We start from the raw sequence: 15697 nt of genomic DNA, 5'->3' as shown, positions 1-15697 counted from the left end.
GCTTACTTCATTTAATATTTTACAATGAAAACCAAATGACCAAATAACAGAAAACTTGGTGTTCAAAACTGCCTATGTAATTGTGTATTCAAATAACTCCTTTTGATAGAAAGATGATGACCTTGAGCCTCAGGACAATTTGAATCACACTCTTAGAGCATCAGTTGGCAGTTTCCCCTACCTGATAGCAGCTGTACTACTCATCCATGAAATACCAACTTTCTGGGTAGCAGTAGGTGCCATTACAAAAAGCTTTTCTTAAATTTTAAATTAAAATTAATTTTAATAAATGCAGCTGTACTGGGTCTAATATCTATACCTAAGTAGAGATGGTTGAAAGCCACAAAATTCAGACCCAGATTTGGTACTGAACCAGAAACAGCACTGCTGGGGCACTTACCTTTTGCTTTTAGACAGATCAAGACAAGGGGTCAAATCCTCATCTAATATCATTGCAACTATACTTGTAGTTGGTATAACCCAACTAACTTGACAACATTTAAACTATGCTAGCTTTTGAGACCTGACCATTGGCAAAGATAATAGAAGAAAACAGGAAGAAAATGGTATACGTCAACAGAGAAACAATAGGATTTGGTCATTTGCAGATGTATACTGTTAATAATGCTAATATTATACAGTCTGGTATCATATTCCCACAGGGAATTCAACACCTTAGGGATGAACAGTTTCATCTCTACACATTTTGATATGATTATTTATTATGCTAGTGTTTCATTGGACTGAACCTACTTTTTGTTAATACAGCTGCTGTTGATTCATCTGCACCCAAGAGTTTGCATACCAGTGTTAAGTGTGAGTAGCTTTATTTTGTTTTGTTTTGAAAATAGGTCTGGCTCCACTTGTTTGGTTTGGAAATACTTGCCTTCTTTTATGATGATGTTCTGAAAAGGCATGTATGTGCCAAAAATATGCGTCATCGTGGTTATGATAGTAGTACCTAGTATCTAATCTATTATCTAACTTAATAGCTGTATCTAGCACTTGGTTCATGTTTGCACAGACACATTCTGACCTGCAGAGTTATCAGCTAACTCGCTGATATGCAAGGTTGTTGGAGGCATAAATTGCTTTAGTTTTCCAGTCTAAACTCAGACTGTTGGTCTTTTGAATGCCTTGATATTCCATACTGTATTTTTCATTTCCTTAACTGCTTCGTGTATCTCTGGGCGTCAGGCATACTACCGCTCAAACAGGTTTTGAGGAATAAATGGGGTTTCGGTAAGAGAACACTGCACTGCACCTTAACGCCACCTCTTGGCTGGAGCTTGCAGGACCCAATGTGTAGGCAGAGTCTCTCCTGCCCTTCCTTTTTTGAAAGGAAGAAAGATTGATTAAAAGGAACCCTTTCATCGCTTTCCCTGGAAACATAGCATTCACTTTGGAATGTGTTTCGTTTTCTTCGTTCACCAGGTTGTGAGGCATATGCTACTTATCTGTTTGATAGTTACATGCAAGGCAGCACACTTGCTGCACAGAAACCCCCGTTTTAAAATGAAATTTTAAAAGCTGGAAAAACGAAAGCTTGTTTTGCCACAGTGTATGCATAGTGGGAACCATGTATCAGAGACCTGTGGTAGGCTATTGCTCTGAGCAGGGCGTAATGTACTTGGAAATAAACATAGCTCAAAGGCAGTGGTGAGATGCAGTGGCTCCAGCAAAATACACCCAAGTCAAGAGGGCAAACGTAACCCTTGCCCACAAAGATTCAGAAAAATGTATCACATGAGATCTTCATTAGACAAGAGCAAGAGAACAAGTTCAAGATCATAACACATTACAATCAAAACTCCCTTACCTTTGTCTTTTAACTCCTCATGCTCAACTGTGTTTTTCTTTTTCCATGCTCTTTTATACAATAATTTCAAAATTAGTATTTTATATTAGTCACTTTAGTAACAGAAAGAAAGGCCATGGGAAGTTTTCTAAGAACATTAATTTGACAGAGAGATGATACTGGCACAAATGTGCGTGAGGAGTAGAATCTCACCTCCTTGAAAATATCAAGAGGACATAGAATTTGTTCAGCTGAGTTAGCCACAATAACAGGTTCCTAGACGATATATCAGAGGGAAACATTATCTGTGTTTCTTAAAATGCTTTCTTGGGAAGGTATTTATCTTACAGAACTAAGCAGGACTGTATTGTTTTGTGCAGTTTCGGTTAATTTAGAAGCCCACACTGAGCACAAGGTGCCTGGAGGTCATAGGAGCCATAACAGTCAGTTAGAAAGTGAGAGTCATTTTCTAACTCTCAGTCAGAGAAAGTGAGGACCCAATACAATTTTTGTCAGCAGCCCACCGGGGAAATGCAAATCACCTTTGTCGTTTAATATTTATCTTCACTAAAAGGTTCTGTGTATGATCTAAGTCTTTTTTCTGACAGGTTAGCTCCAGAAATGTCTGTCTTGGCAAAAGAAGTTTTATCCCTTGAAGAATAAAACTCAAAATTTAAAAGTCACAATGAAAATGTGCATCAGAACTTATGTCTCCTGAAGCATTAAGTAGGGCAGTAGCACAATGGAGGTACAATTGCTGCTGTTGGGGTTGATGTGCAAATTCATTTGAGCAGTATAAAATTACTTTATGCCTACAAAAATAGGCCTCTGGATATCATTTGCATAAACAAACATCATTTGCATAAACAAAATAAATTAAGGCTTTTTGCCAGCCTACTAGAATAATGAGAGGACAAATCTAATTTTCTGTCTAGTACAAGATCACAGTGTTTTCTTCTTTTCATGTACAATTTTCTCCCACAACCATCTCCCACTATTGCTATTGCTAGTTACTAAATGTGGTGTGCTTTTAGAACCTTGACATTTACCAGAACTTTGACAGATACACATTCTGATGCCATATATTTTCTTACCTCTTCTCAATCCATACACTTAGATAGGTGTAACTTTGTTTTCCAAATGTGTGATCTGTGTTGGATTTTTCCAAATGTGTGATCTATGTTGGATACCACACGTTTCAGTGGTAGGCTGAAAAGAAAATTCAGGTCACTCGGTAGTGATGGAGACATTCAAAAACCTATAAAATTAAAGAGAAAAACTCAAACAGCTACAAAGATTAGTTCTGAAAAGGCAGAAGAAAATACAATGTGCAATGCTTTGTTTCATTTTAAGAATAAATTTACTGCAGATAAACCACTGTAAATAATTTGCTGTTATTTCCTATAAATTAAGTGCACCATTTCACAAGTATCCATAGTGTTGGACTGCAGGTTAAGAACTGTAGAGACAAAGTGCAGATTAGGCAGAGATGTTTCAAGATCAGGAATATGGGTGATATAGTTCATCATCCTAAGTGTTCTTGTGGAGATAAAATTTAAGCAGAGATGCTTTAAGAGTCATGAGAACTGCGTGATTTATGAAACTACTGTGAAAACAAGGATTCCTTGGCTATCCCAAGTGTCTGCCTAGGAGGATGTTTACATTTCTTACTCTCAGCAGAAGCCACATTTCCTAGAAAGATCATCTAATGAGTCTGGAAAGAGCATAAGGTATGCTGCTGAACATGCCAGTGACTAGGTTTCAGAAGAGTGTCTCAGCAATCAAAAAGAATTCCTGTTGCAATGGAAATGTGAAAGTTCTGGAGCAAAAAAAAAATGTTACAAGCCATTGTTTCTATTTGAACAAAGGAGAAAAGTCAAAGTAACTTTGTTTGAATTCAGGTATTTTATTTATACAGCATTGAGCCTGACACTTAAACTTGATCATGGCATCCAGGAGTCCTCCAAATTTCTTAGTTCTTAGTTATTAGTTATTATTAACAAGTAATATTAAGCAGTTGAATTACATTTTTGGACCTTGGAAGCATAAGTCTCTTCTAACCATTATTTCCATGGTACTGTTATGCTCTGCCCCAGATTCACAGAGCCCGAGCTTGAGTCAGATCTCCTGAGGCTGATCAGCTCAGTAAGGGGAGCAGAAACCTTGGCTGATGTGTGTATGAAGCTGTCCCAGACGAGTTGGCAGAAAACTAGGAGAAAACACTTGTGAAACTACTAAGAGTGGCAAGATGAGCTATTCAGACCCCTGTATGTTTTACACAATTCACTTGCACTTTTAGGAGTACAGGGTATACATTTACCCAAAAGGAATTGCAAGTAATATTATACCTGAGTACATGAGGCCATGTGACTGTTTCTCCTTCACCCTTTGTGGAGTGTTGATCATATAATTGCTTCATGTGCTGTGACTCGTTTTTATAAATATGAAACCCAGACATACAAACAAGTGTGTGCAGAAACACATGCTTCAGTAATTGGAAAAAGGAATAGTAGCTTTCTTTAAGAGGAATTTCATTTTTCTGTGTACCAGCAGAGTCCTTAAGTAGTTAGATATGGCACAAAGTGGACTTTTTATAACCTGTGTTTTTTTCTTTCTAATTCTCTGCATGAGACAGACATCAGTCAAAGCAATAATTTCCATTCGGATTTTAGCCAGTTTAAAATGAAGTTGCATTGTGATTTTCAAGACCGTAACACCTGTGAAAAAGATCAAGCTGTTTCTCCAAAGAGTTCAAAGACATAAAAAATTTCAGCATTTTCTCTACAGTTTCTGTGAATAATCTATACAGTCAATTATATAAACATAATTTTATCCTTACAAATGTAGAACCTTAGTTGTCACAAATCCTAGGCAGTTGAATGGATCATTTAGCAATCAGTGAAAATTAATGTGTTTATATAGCCCAACATCAATTTCCTATCATTGCAGGTTTATGGAGCATTAGTGAGCTGGTTTTTAATAATAAGTTTTGCAGTCTGTAAAAAATAAATGCTTATATCACCTTTAGAAGGGAGCTGCAATGAAGGGTATATCGAATGTATGACTACACTGCGTCATTCAGCTATCGATGGTTAAACCACTAATCTAGTTCATAAATTCTTCTTCTCACACTTCAAATCCTACGCTGTGTGGGCAGCTTCATTTGAGATCTGAGTTCCTTCATAGTAGCCACTGCACATTTCAAGATATCTTCGGGGAGTATCTGTTCAAAATGATGCACCAGCTAGAACAGAGTAGATGCTTGCCATCATCCTCTTTTACAGGGAGGAAATTAATACACCAGAGATTAATTGACATACCTGTGATCACACTGGAACCTGTTGTAGAGCTCGGAATTAAATGATAGTTTTCCAAGTCCTACCGCAGTGTTTTAATCACCAAACCATCCTTCCCATCCATTTTAGAATCAGTGCTGTTTAGGAGTATTTGTAAAAAGGGAAGAAGAGGGTAGTGGGAGCTACTGGAGGATGTAGAGAAAAGGAGTGTTGTCATAACCATTGTGCACTGACTATTTTAACTTTGCATTCTGCTGCCAAATGAAAAGTAGCATACATCAGCAATCAGTCAGTACTTTAAACAGGGGTAAAGCATCTTGACATTTCTTTTGTACACCAGCTTCTAGAATTCCTTACTTATACTCCCTAAAACCTTAAGAAAAGCAGGCTACCACCCTTACATAAGCAAAACAAATGTCAAATCTTGTCTTTGCTCAAATAAGAGAAGAGAATGTGTCCTCTCCTTATTTTGGTGTGGTCTACAAAGAATTGTGTCAAGTGCTGTCAGCACCATTGACAACCATGAATTTGTTAGAAGGGCAGAACCAGTCAGAGCAGATGTAGGTTATGGCCAAAGGCATCAAGCAGTTAAAAAATGCTGGAATGGGTGGTCGGTTATGGAGAACTGATTACATCTTGCCTTCCTCCTGGGGAAATTCCTGTTAATGTCAGCATGAGCACTCACAGTTTCAAAATGTGCAGAATTTGGCATGTGATTAGAAAACAACATGGCAAAGAACAACAGGCAGTGTAACTTAGTAATGTTTTCTGGCTTTATTTGGTGTTTCAGAGACTTTTCTTTCCCTTTAAAATTGTCGTTATACGCTCACTTCATAGCATGGCAGCATTTATATATTGATGAAAACAAATAATGCTGGACCAGAGCTTGAGGCTTAAAAAACACCACATGCTGTAGTTTAATGTGCCAACATAGGCTTTTCATAAGGACAGCTAGCATGGCAAAGAGCATCTGAAATAAAATCTAAGGACTTGAGCCTCACCACTGGTTTCTGATGAAATAATGGTCTTGTTTGCTCTGAAATGCCAAAATAAGCAGTCCTCCCACCAGATAATCTATTACTAGTGCAGATTGCAGCATTTGGCCCATAGATGTGAACAACACAAGTAACTGTCTTTGTATCCTTTGTATTGCACTGGCCCAAAAATCTGAAATTATATCAGTTAACAATAGCAGCAAAAATTGAGAAAAAATAAAGTTTCAGAGAAGTTCATAGGTGAACTCTGATGACTGACATGTATCTCTGAGTTTTGTAGACACAGAAAGAATAAGCTGTTGTGGTTATATAGCCTGTTTTTTCCCTAAGTCTTCTCTCCATTCATTGCTGTTTTAGAGTTGAGGGGGAAGGGTTCAAAACTATGTCCAAACCTTATTTAATTACATCACACTTTTCATTAGTGTTCCAAATGCTAACTTACCTTACCCAGAGGAACTAATATCTCTCCTTTAGGATGCATTTATTTTCTGTTAAATTTCTGTTCTGTCTTTAGGTGCTCATAAGCTGGAATAAAGTTACTTTTTAACCATCCTTTTGCAGAACTAAATACATTCAACTCCTTAAATTTGACTCTATGAAGAGTGTTTTCCAGAGTTCATCATTCTTATGGATCCTCTCTGCATCTTTCCCAATTTGTAAATGCTTCTTGAGCAGTAAAGTTTTAGAGCAGGATGTATAATTCTGGCAGCAACCAAGCACCTGTCAAAGGAAACAGCAGTAAAGGCTCCCTGTACTTACACTTGAGATTTCTGCTCTTGATAGGCAATGATACTACACTAGTTTTGTCTCCACTATCACTGTGTACAGGCAGCTATAGCTGCATACAGGCAGCTGTATATCTAGAAGAAGGTATGAATGTCTTTCAGCAACACTGATTTCCATGTAAGACTTGCCTTCTGTAAGTAAGGGCCTGCATTTTCACAACAGAGATGTTCCATTATCCCTGCTGAAAAGTATATGGTTCCCTACATCTACATCATTAAGCGATGCACATCACTTTGTCAGAGTAAACCACCACTTTATTATTCATGAGTTCCCCAACTGTAGTTGTTCAAGCTTTATGAGAAATGATTATATGTTTTCTTTCGGATAACTGAAAGAAATAATTTAATATTATAATATCAAAAATTATTCTTGCGTTAGAAACACCTGCCTTACTGCTAATTAGATTTTCAGATCTGCCAGTTAGCCATTTTGTAAACAAGTGTAATTTTCTAGTGTTCTAATTTCTTAGTCAAAATGCCATGCAGAACAAAGCCAGGGAGTTTACAGAAGTTTTTAAACCAACACCTTTATCTCATTCAACCACAGTCAAAATCTCTCTTTTTTCTTACCAACTTAGCATCGTTATGTTTTTAACCTTTTTGAATGGTGTTTCTGACATTATTTACCTCAAATGAGTCTTGTAACAGTTGTTATGCTCAGGACTGATATCAGTTTGGAGTTCACCACTTTTGCTCTTCTTTTTTCCCCACAGTCCTTCAAAAGTTCCTTGTTGTTTCAAAAGTCATCAGGAGTTAAACATCAGCCAGCTTTTAAAACACTTGGTAGGAATTAAACCAGAACTCCCACTCTGAGCCAAAAATGAAGGCAAGAGCCAAGGTGCGGATTCTATTTCTAACTGTAATCACTGAGTTTTGTAACATCTGGTAAACAACTTTGGGGAAGCCTGTTCCAGCTTTATATCCCATGTTCATACTTGGGCCATAATGTTCTGTCTTAGACCTGAAAATAGCCTTCTGTTTTAGGAGGCAGCTGTGGAAGCAGACTAAGGTGTTTGCTGATTGTTCTTCGTACTTAAGATAAAGACGAGTAGAACTGAAAGGCACTAGGAAAAAAAAAAGAAAAAAAAAGTTTTTTAGTTTTTGGTTTGGGTTGGCCAATATGATCTGCTAAACTACTTCTACTACGTCGAGTAAGTTTGTGTTTGCTCATTTTGTACACGAGACTTTGGCACAGCAGCACAGGAGAGAGAAGATGCTTTATCAAATGTCAAACGACAAGAACTGCCAGGAAAACAGAGCGAGGGCTATTGTATCTGATGTTCCTGTGTTTTATAGGGACCAGATTACAACTAAATCCCTTTTATTTTCTGTACTTTTGTCACATTGACAAGTATCAGATTCCAGTACAAGTACCAGTGAAATTGTACTATAGCACTGATAAATTAATTCCTACCACAGTAGACAGGACGATAAATTAGCAAATAAATGAGTTTAACAGAAAGGCTCTTGAACACATTTGCCTACATAACTGCTGCACTGGCCACACCATATGATTCTATTCCCTGGGAAGCATCAAAAAGGTAGTCAAGAGATACTGGCTGCTGCAGGAATAAAAATAATCATGTCCTGAGAGGATTCAATTGACACTCTGAATCATTATATGCTTTTATAGGTCAAACCTTGCCACTTCCCTCCCCAAGTAATTATTCCCAGTTATGGTTTTAACCATAAACTGCAGCCAGTTTTAAACACTTCAGCTAAGACATGAGATTTAAAGGCAAGGGAGGGCTAGTTTTTGCTTTTTTAAAAGAAAAAGAAAAAAGCTCAAACAGCTATCATGCAAAGTTTGCATTTTATTTTCTATTTTGTCCCTTGGTCATTTCTAGTTGTTATTAAAAAGCGTTTGGACAATGACAGAATGGTCAGGTGATTTTTTTTTCTCCCTGTGTAGCTCTTGACAATGAGCAGTCCATGTGGCTGGGCCAGGCTGCTCTGTGTGGTGTGGTCACAGCTGCCTGTCAAACAGAACTGCAAGGAGTACGTGTGAGAGCCATGAATGTGACCTGAAAATTCAGGAATGACTTCCACTCTTAGCCCCTTCATTCATGCATGGGGAGCATGCCAGGTGATTCTGGGGCAAGGTCACGTTAGGGAAAGAAGTGCAGGAGAGGAGAGGCCTTGGAAAGGAAGCAGCCAGAAGCACTACATGCTGTGGGTATTGGGAGCAGGTGAGTCAGGAGCCCTGGAATCATGAGAATGGGTTTAGGAATAGGTACAATTTCAAAAAAATTTGTAATGGAAACTTAGGAACTCCATTTTCTCCAGGAAGGCTTTCTGCCTAAGTGGTAACTCTTTCTCAAAGACAGTTTCAATGCTTTCCCCACCCCGCATGGCAAGAGAAGTTCTCAACCTCTCTCTCTGATATGTGAGAGAGGGAGTCCTAATAGACACGCACAGAGGTCTTGGGAAGACAGGAGAGAAACAGAGAGGATAAAGGGGCCCTGAGAGAGTGGGACCTCACCTTTTACCCCTGAAGTCCCAATGTGCTGTACCACATCATAAAAAACTGATCCTTGCATCTGAAATAAACCTTTTCTTTAATCCTTCCACTGCCTTGGCATACTTGGGAAGAATACCTACTTATGTTTTATCTTACAAGGGGCATGGAGAAAAACATGAATGAGAAGAACAGGAGTGAGAAAAGAGAAACTGTAGAGAGCAGGGCTAGAAGATGCTGAGATAAATAAATTCCTTAACAGACATGTCAGCAAACCAGGATGTGCTGCAAGACCCTTCAGACAGTCTCACCTGGCTGTGGCATAGCAAAACCCAAGAGTCAGTGAAACCAGGCATCTGTTAGTAAGGGGAAGGAGAGTTGGTATGAGACATTCGGCCCAGGAGCTTTTGCTAACTACACAAAACATGAAACTGTAATGGAGTGGAATAGTACTTATTTGAACAGGCTTACTGCCATGTGGCATGTTTATAACCCATATTTATAGTAAAAATATCAGTGAAATACTAGACAAAGGCTGTTTAAAACCTGTGGCTCTTTGACCTGGAATATTTTATTTTCTTGTCCTTGGCAAGGCTTGCTGAAGGTTCTACCATGCCTTGGATAGACAGTTGTTGTCCTGCCTCACCTGTGCACAGAGAGAAAGGCAGAGAGGCACGGATGTCACTTTTCCTCAGGGCTTCCCAAGTCATTGGCACTGTCGTGAAAGAAGCCTGATATCCTGACTTGATGGCATTGTTGCACAGACACCACATCAAGCTGCCTTGTCTGTTATTTTTCATATGACTGCAAAATGCAAAGTCTTTAATCAGAATGGGGGAGTACTTGGATTGGGCACCATGCAAACCTAGATAAATGGGGAAGGTATTAATCTCTGTATGAACACGATTGAGCAAGTACACTTTGTTATTTGTTCCAGTGAGTTGTATAATCCTGCTTCCCAGTCATCCAAATAGGATTTAGCATTGTCAACATGTTTTTCTTAATAGGATGATGCTATGAACTCATGTCTATGCAAGACTGGAAAGCCAGATTACATGCCTCAGGAGACTATATACTGGTTTTAGCTGTTAGTGAAATATGGTTTTTCAATGAATAGGACACAGACTTGAGGCTACCTTAGAGGGGAATTATCAAGATGTGGTGTGCCCCATGTAAGACCCCTCACAAACTTCAGAGGAGACAACCATTTAGTGCAGCAAATAAGCATCTTGGTTTCTTTAAAAAAAGTTTCAGCTGTTTCTTTTCCAAAAGAAATAGCATTTTAAGACTATCAAAAACTCTGTAACCCTTCTGTTAATTCAGAAATGTGCAATACTAAATACAGCTTAATGCATCTCCCCCTTCAAAAAAAACATCATTAGTAAATGCTGTTTTGCCAGGTTTCAAGCATTATTCTGTGACGTTACTAGTGTGATGCCCTGCAATTACACCACTTCAGAGGAGGAGTTGTTGCTTCTCATTAGCAAAAAATTTGCAGCACATTGTAAGTTCTAGCCTGTTGCTCCAATAGCAGTGTAAGGTGGCCCTGGGCTAATCATGAACCGGTTGTGCATTTTGTCAGGAATAAATCGGTATTAATCAAAGTATCATCACACTACCAGAAGTCATATTTCAACAGCCCTCCTGAAGCCTTTCCAGCCCTCTAGAATTACATATTTGAGGAGCCTCTGCAGCTGTACCCATGGGGGAAGGAGCAGAGCACAGTTCTCTCCTGGCCTGCCTGGCAGTATTGACATGTGCTACCCCATGTCAGACCTCCATAGGGCAAGGAAATTATGACAGAGCTGCATTTTCAACTCAAAAGAGCCTTTTGCAGCTGGCGGGACCTCAGGGTACCCCACTTTATGATATTTTGTGTGTGAGTCCTTAGTTTCAGCTAGAACTGCAGGGGCTATTATTTTTTAAACACTATCTACAAAGAGAAATGTGTTGCACATCAAAATTCATATCCTTTTTCTCAGAGCTGTGTATGGAAGGAACATGGCAGGTAAAAGAGTTGCAAATTTTGATCATGCATCATTCCTATTTGCATTGCTAAAAGTAAGGTTCTGTCAAAAGCTGGCAAATTGTGAAATGCTTTGCATCATACATGAATATGCCCCTGTGGGCTTCTGTGGTCTTGGGTAACTCATTTCCCCTTCTTATCTCTGTGTTTTCTTATTATTATTTTATAATACGTAATATATTCCATATTAAACGGTGTAATATCCTATATAGCAATAATGCTTAAAAGAATAGGTATTCTTATTTCTTCTCTCACTTGCATATTTTCAGGAAGATCAGAAGATCATAGAATCACTAATGGGTTGGATTGGAGGAGACCTTAAAGATCATCTAGTTCCAACCCCCCCTTCCAAGTGTCCCTGGAAGGCAGGGACACCTTCCACTAGACCAGGTTGCTCAGAGCCCCATCCAACTTGGCCTTGAACACTTTGGAGATGGGTCACCCACCATTTCTTTTGTCCCAGTCCCAAAAGACTAAGCCTGTTCTGTTCTTTTAGTGTGTGAGGGGCTAGCAGAAGTGTCACCCTACTCTTCTCAGCCTGAGTTCAACCAATACAGAAAGCAGACTTTCTTGACATTGCGGTCTGCACAGAGCACAGTGGCAGCCTGACTTTGGTCACCCAACTCTTTGTATGTAGACTTGAATTCTCACTCGACTGCCTCAGCTCTTCTGTTTTACCTGCCTCAACTTCTTTCTAGGATAAGGGAAAGAATGTGCAAGGGGTGGAAACAGAACATTGCCATGCTCTTTTATCCCTCCAATAGCTCATTACTTACTGTGTGAGTGATGTAATGGAGTCCTGGCTCACACTGATTTCAAATTCAGATGTGTGCTGAGCATGGAAGCAGCAAGAGCCAAATGTAAATAGTATGATTGCATTCTCTGTTCCTTGGTATTAAGAGGAGGAGACAGAATAGTTTTTGCTGGTGAGAAGAAGAATTAAGAGTGATATCTGTGACTTGATCATTGATTAAACTGGAAAGGGTTGTTTTTTTCATATTTGCGTGTACAGACAAGGATCAACAGAAAAGAGACAGACTAATTCAAACCCTTGAAAAATATAAGAAGGATCTTGTACGCAGTCTTCCTGCCACACCATTCAACTCCAGAAGTGTTTCTCCAAGCCAGCAGAAGGTATGTGATATTCTAACAAGTAGTGCTGAGTCACATGAATAAGACCATTTTCCCCTTAATTAGCTGTACTCTGTGGTGCTGGGGAGTGCCTGTAACACAAGTTTCATGCAGGTTTATTCAATGTAGCTTTTTATTCAATAGTCTAGTGAAGCAGAGATAATATTTGACTCTCAATCTTGCCAAGTGGCAGCTGTCCTCCCATGGCACTGTTGCAATCCCTTCATGGCCTACAATGACAGATACTCATGTTATGACTACGTGTACATGACTAAAATATGTCCCTGCTCTGAAAGTGTCATGTGTGCATGACACTCACAAGGCCAGAGTATTACGTGGGAGCCCAGGAAAAAACCTAGATTGAGTGAATTTACTGAAATGATTTGCTGTTTTGTGTGGCAACATTCTTATTAGGATGATTTCTGTACACAATATTTTCAAGAGAATGAAATCCCAATAATTTTTTTTCCTCTGACTGAATGCAATGCAATACCTTTACGTTGTTTTACAGTATCCTCTGAATTCCAGAATGTTATTTACTGATAAAAGCAAGACTCTGAAGTAATTATTCCCAATTCTGAGTATTCTGCTAGATACCAGAAACTGTACAACCTCATACTAGTGAGAGTAGACCTTTCTTCACCAAATTCTACCAGTGGACCTCACTTCACCATACAAATTCTTGCAAAATGTTTCATTCTGCCATAGTCCAGAGTCTCTCTGGGACAAAAATTCCTCAGCAGACTATATTTAGACTGGTTTACCACTAGAATACAAATTATACTGTTAATAAACAATGTCATCCAATTCAAATGTGCATTATTTTGATTTGTAAAATCTTGCTCCCAGTGAAATAAATAGCAAAATGGTAGGCCACAATTTCGCCTGAGGTATTTGTGAGGCAAACAATGGCTCTGTTTGACTTCAAACTCATGAGATGGAGCCATGCTCACACCTGCACAGGCACACACAGAGAGAGAATAGAAGATGTCATTGAAGAAGGACCATGAGACTGACATTGAGTCATGAATTTCATAGATGGGAACACACAATGTGCAAGGCAGAAAAAAGTGTCCTGTTCTCCCTCTGTGAGCCCTGGCAATCAAAATGGGATTTCTGTAATTTCACAAGACTATTTGTCATTAGAAATCTCAACCTTGTAAAGAGGAGGAAAGAAAAAGAAACTAGGAAGAAGACTGGTTAACCAGCTCAAGCACAGTGGCAGTTTTGCTTTACTCCTAACTGCAGTTCCCAAAACAAAATAAATCATTTAGACCACTTGAAACCAATTGACTCAGTTTGAAAACAGTTTCTTAAAATTCCTCCTATGTGAGTTAATTTGTGGGAGGCACTGTCTTCAGTGAATTCTTTTGTGATTTTTTCTGTCAGTTTTATTCTTTAACTTACAGATGAGGTGGTCACTGTTGGAAAATGGTCACCCATATTTGACATCTGGTCGGAACAACTCTTCCGGAACAAAGAGAGAGCAGCCCCCCTCTGTATCATTTCAGAAGTTCACTTCAAGGACTCTGATGCCAGCTCCTGCTGCAAGAAGGTCTATCCCAAATAGTGCTCCATGTGCTTTGTCTCAGATTCCTGTTCACAGCTCCAGTACAGACAGATCATCTTCTTCACTGCTCCTGCGATCTCGCGTGCGTTTGGGCAGTCGCAACGCGAAGAAGGCATTTCAAAACTCTGTTCATAAAACATGCTCTGGGGACCTCCTTGACAGACATTCAGCCTACTTTACAGAAAAGAAGCAGTGTTTTAGCCCTCGGATCTTAAAGACATCACATCAATCTTTTCTTGTGAAGTATAGGTATTATAATCCTCCTTCAAGAAAAAGGAGCTCCTCCCCTAGCAGACCATCATTTAAATCATCAGATATCAATAACAAAAAGAAAAGCGAGTTGCACAGGTACTTATATCAGTGCTAGAAGTTAAGTAATTCTGCTTTCAAACACCTAATTTGAATCATAACTCTTTCTCACCATGCTTTTAATCTTTCAGATTTTTAGAAGATTCACATGTGAGACCACATTCTGTTCACTTCTCTCAGCAGCCAGTTGAGGTTGGTGTACTCAGTGTGTTACAAAGTAAAAAGACTGAAACATACTGTTCATACACAAAAGTGTCCTGGTTATGTGGAAATGAAATGGATAATGGATTCATTGGCTTTGGGGAATATATGTTAAGAGCAAAACCAAAAAATTTAATCTTCTTATGAGAAGTGACTAAGATTGCAATTGAGAAACTTATCATGCAGGGCTAGATAGGGTCAACAGACACTGTGAATAAAATAGGAACAGCTAAAGTAACTGGGCTCTCTGAGAAACACAAATGAGGCATTATGCTCTATGAAAAACACTGTATCCCAACACAAATCTGCTCTTCTGAAAGCAGAGCTCTTCCCTACTTTACTGACCTCTTACTTTTTGGTTGGTTTACAGCCTTTCAGTCCATACAAATAATAACTTGGAGCCCATAAATGTCCAGACAAAGTGCTATTCTCTCAGTCTGTGGTCACTATTGTAGTATTTGTACAAGACTTTGTCTGGAAGTTGTACTCCATTAGTCATCTGGGTTTTTGAGATGAATGGTGGATTGATTTCATGAATTTTAGTGCTCTTAAAAATAAGAGCTGCTTAACAGTAACTAAGGCAATAGCTGAAGATAGAGAAATTTTGCATGATTCCTTGGCCCACACACCCCTTTACAGAATCCATGTTGAATTTCTACACAGCTCTGCCAAGGCACCACAGATATGATTTTTGATAGCCCTATGCTAGATTGTACTATTTGATTCCTTGCTCAAAACCACCAAAACCTTCGTTTAACAATATTATCAAGAGAAGCTCCTATCCTCACTTGATGAGCCACAGCAAAAGATATTTTTTATATCAATCTGATTTTCTAAGTCCTCTTTCAAAGATACAAATGTATTTTGCATTTCCTTCTAACGAAAAAGTACGAAGTCCGCGAAGATTTTCAATTTTGTCAGAATTTCTTATTTCCTTCATAGCATTTGCATAATTTCTCTCAGATTGTACAAACTGGTTTCCATTTCTGGAAATGGACAAGTTTGTTCTCACATGAACGAACCTAATAATAATATTGTTCATTATTTGAGTGATTGAATCTCAAGACGTTTATTTCACATGAGCTGCCATGTGATGTTGTTGCGATTTTGATATGTTGTGAAATCAGA

General features: G+C 38.8%; 1 protein-coding gene across 3 annotated transcripts in view; it reads left to right on the top strand.

Moving 5' to 3' along the window:
- Positions 1 to 15697, top strand: part of LOC113966847 (spermatogenesis-associated protein 7 homolog) — a 31530-nt gene that overhangs the window by 3781 nt on the left and 12052 nt on the right. For all 3 annotated transcript variants that reach the window (XM_027681923.1, XM_027681925.1, XM_027681924.1), the window contains exons 3-6: positions 769 to 816; positions 12371 to 12492; positions 13899 to 14407; positions 14500 to 14560. In XM_027681923.1, coding sequence (XP_027537724.1) covers positions 769 to 816; positions 12371 to 12492; positions 13899 to 14407; positions 14500 to 14560 — 740 coding nt within the window. The remainder of the gene's footprint in view (positions 1 to 768; positions 817 to 12370; positions 12493 to 13898; positions 14408 to 14499; positions 14561 to 15697) is intronic.

This window comes from Neopelma chrysocephalum, unplaced genomic scaffold (assembly GCF_003984885.1).
Source record: "Neopelma chrysocephalum unplaced genomic scaffold, ASM398488v2 Primary Assembly neopelma1_61b, whole genome shotgun sequence".
Taxonomy (NCBI): domain Eukaryota; kingdom Metazoa; phylum Chordata; class Aves; order Passeriformes; family Pipridae; genus Neopelma; species Neopelma chrysocephalum.
The sequence above is the reverse complement of the archived record's forward strand: the minus strand, read 5'-3'. Positions and strand labels throughout refer to the sequence as shown.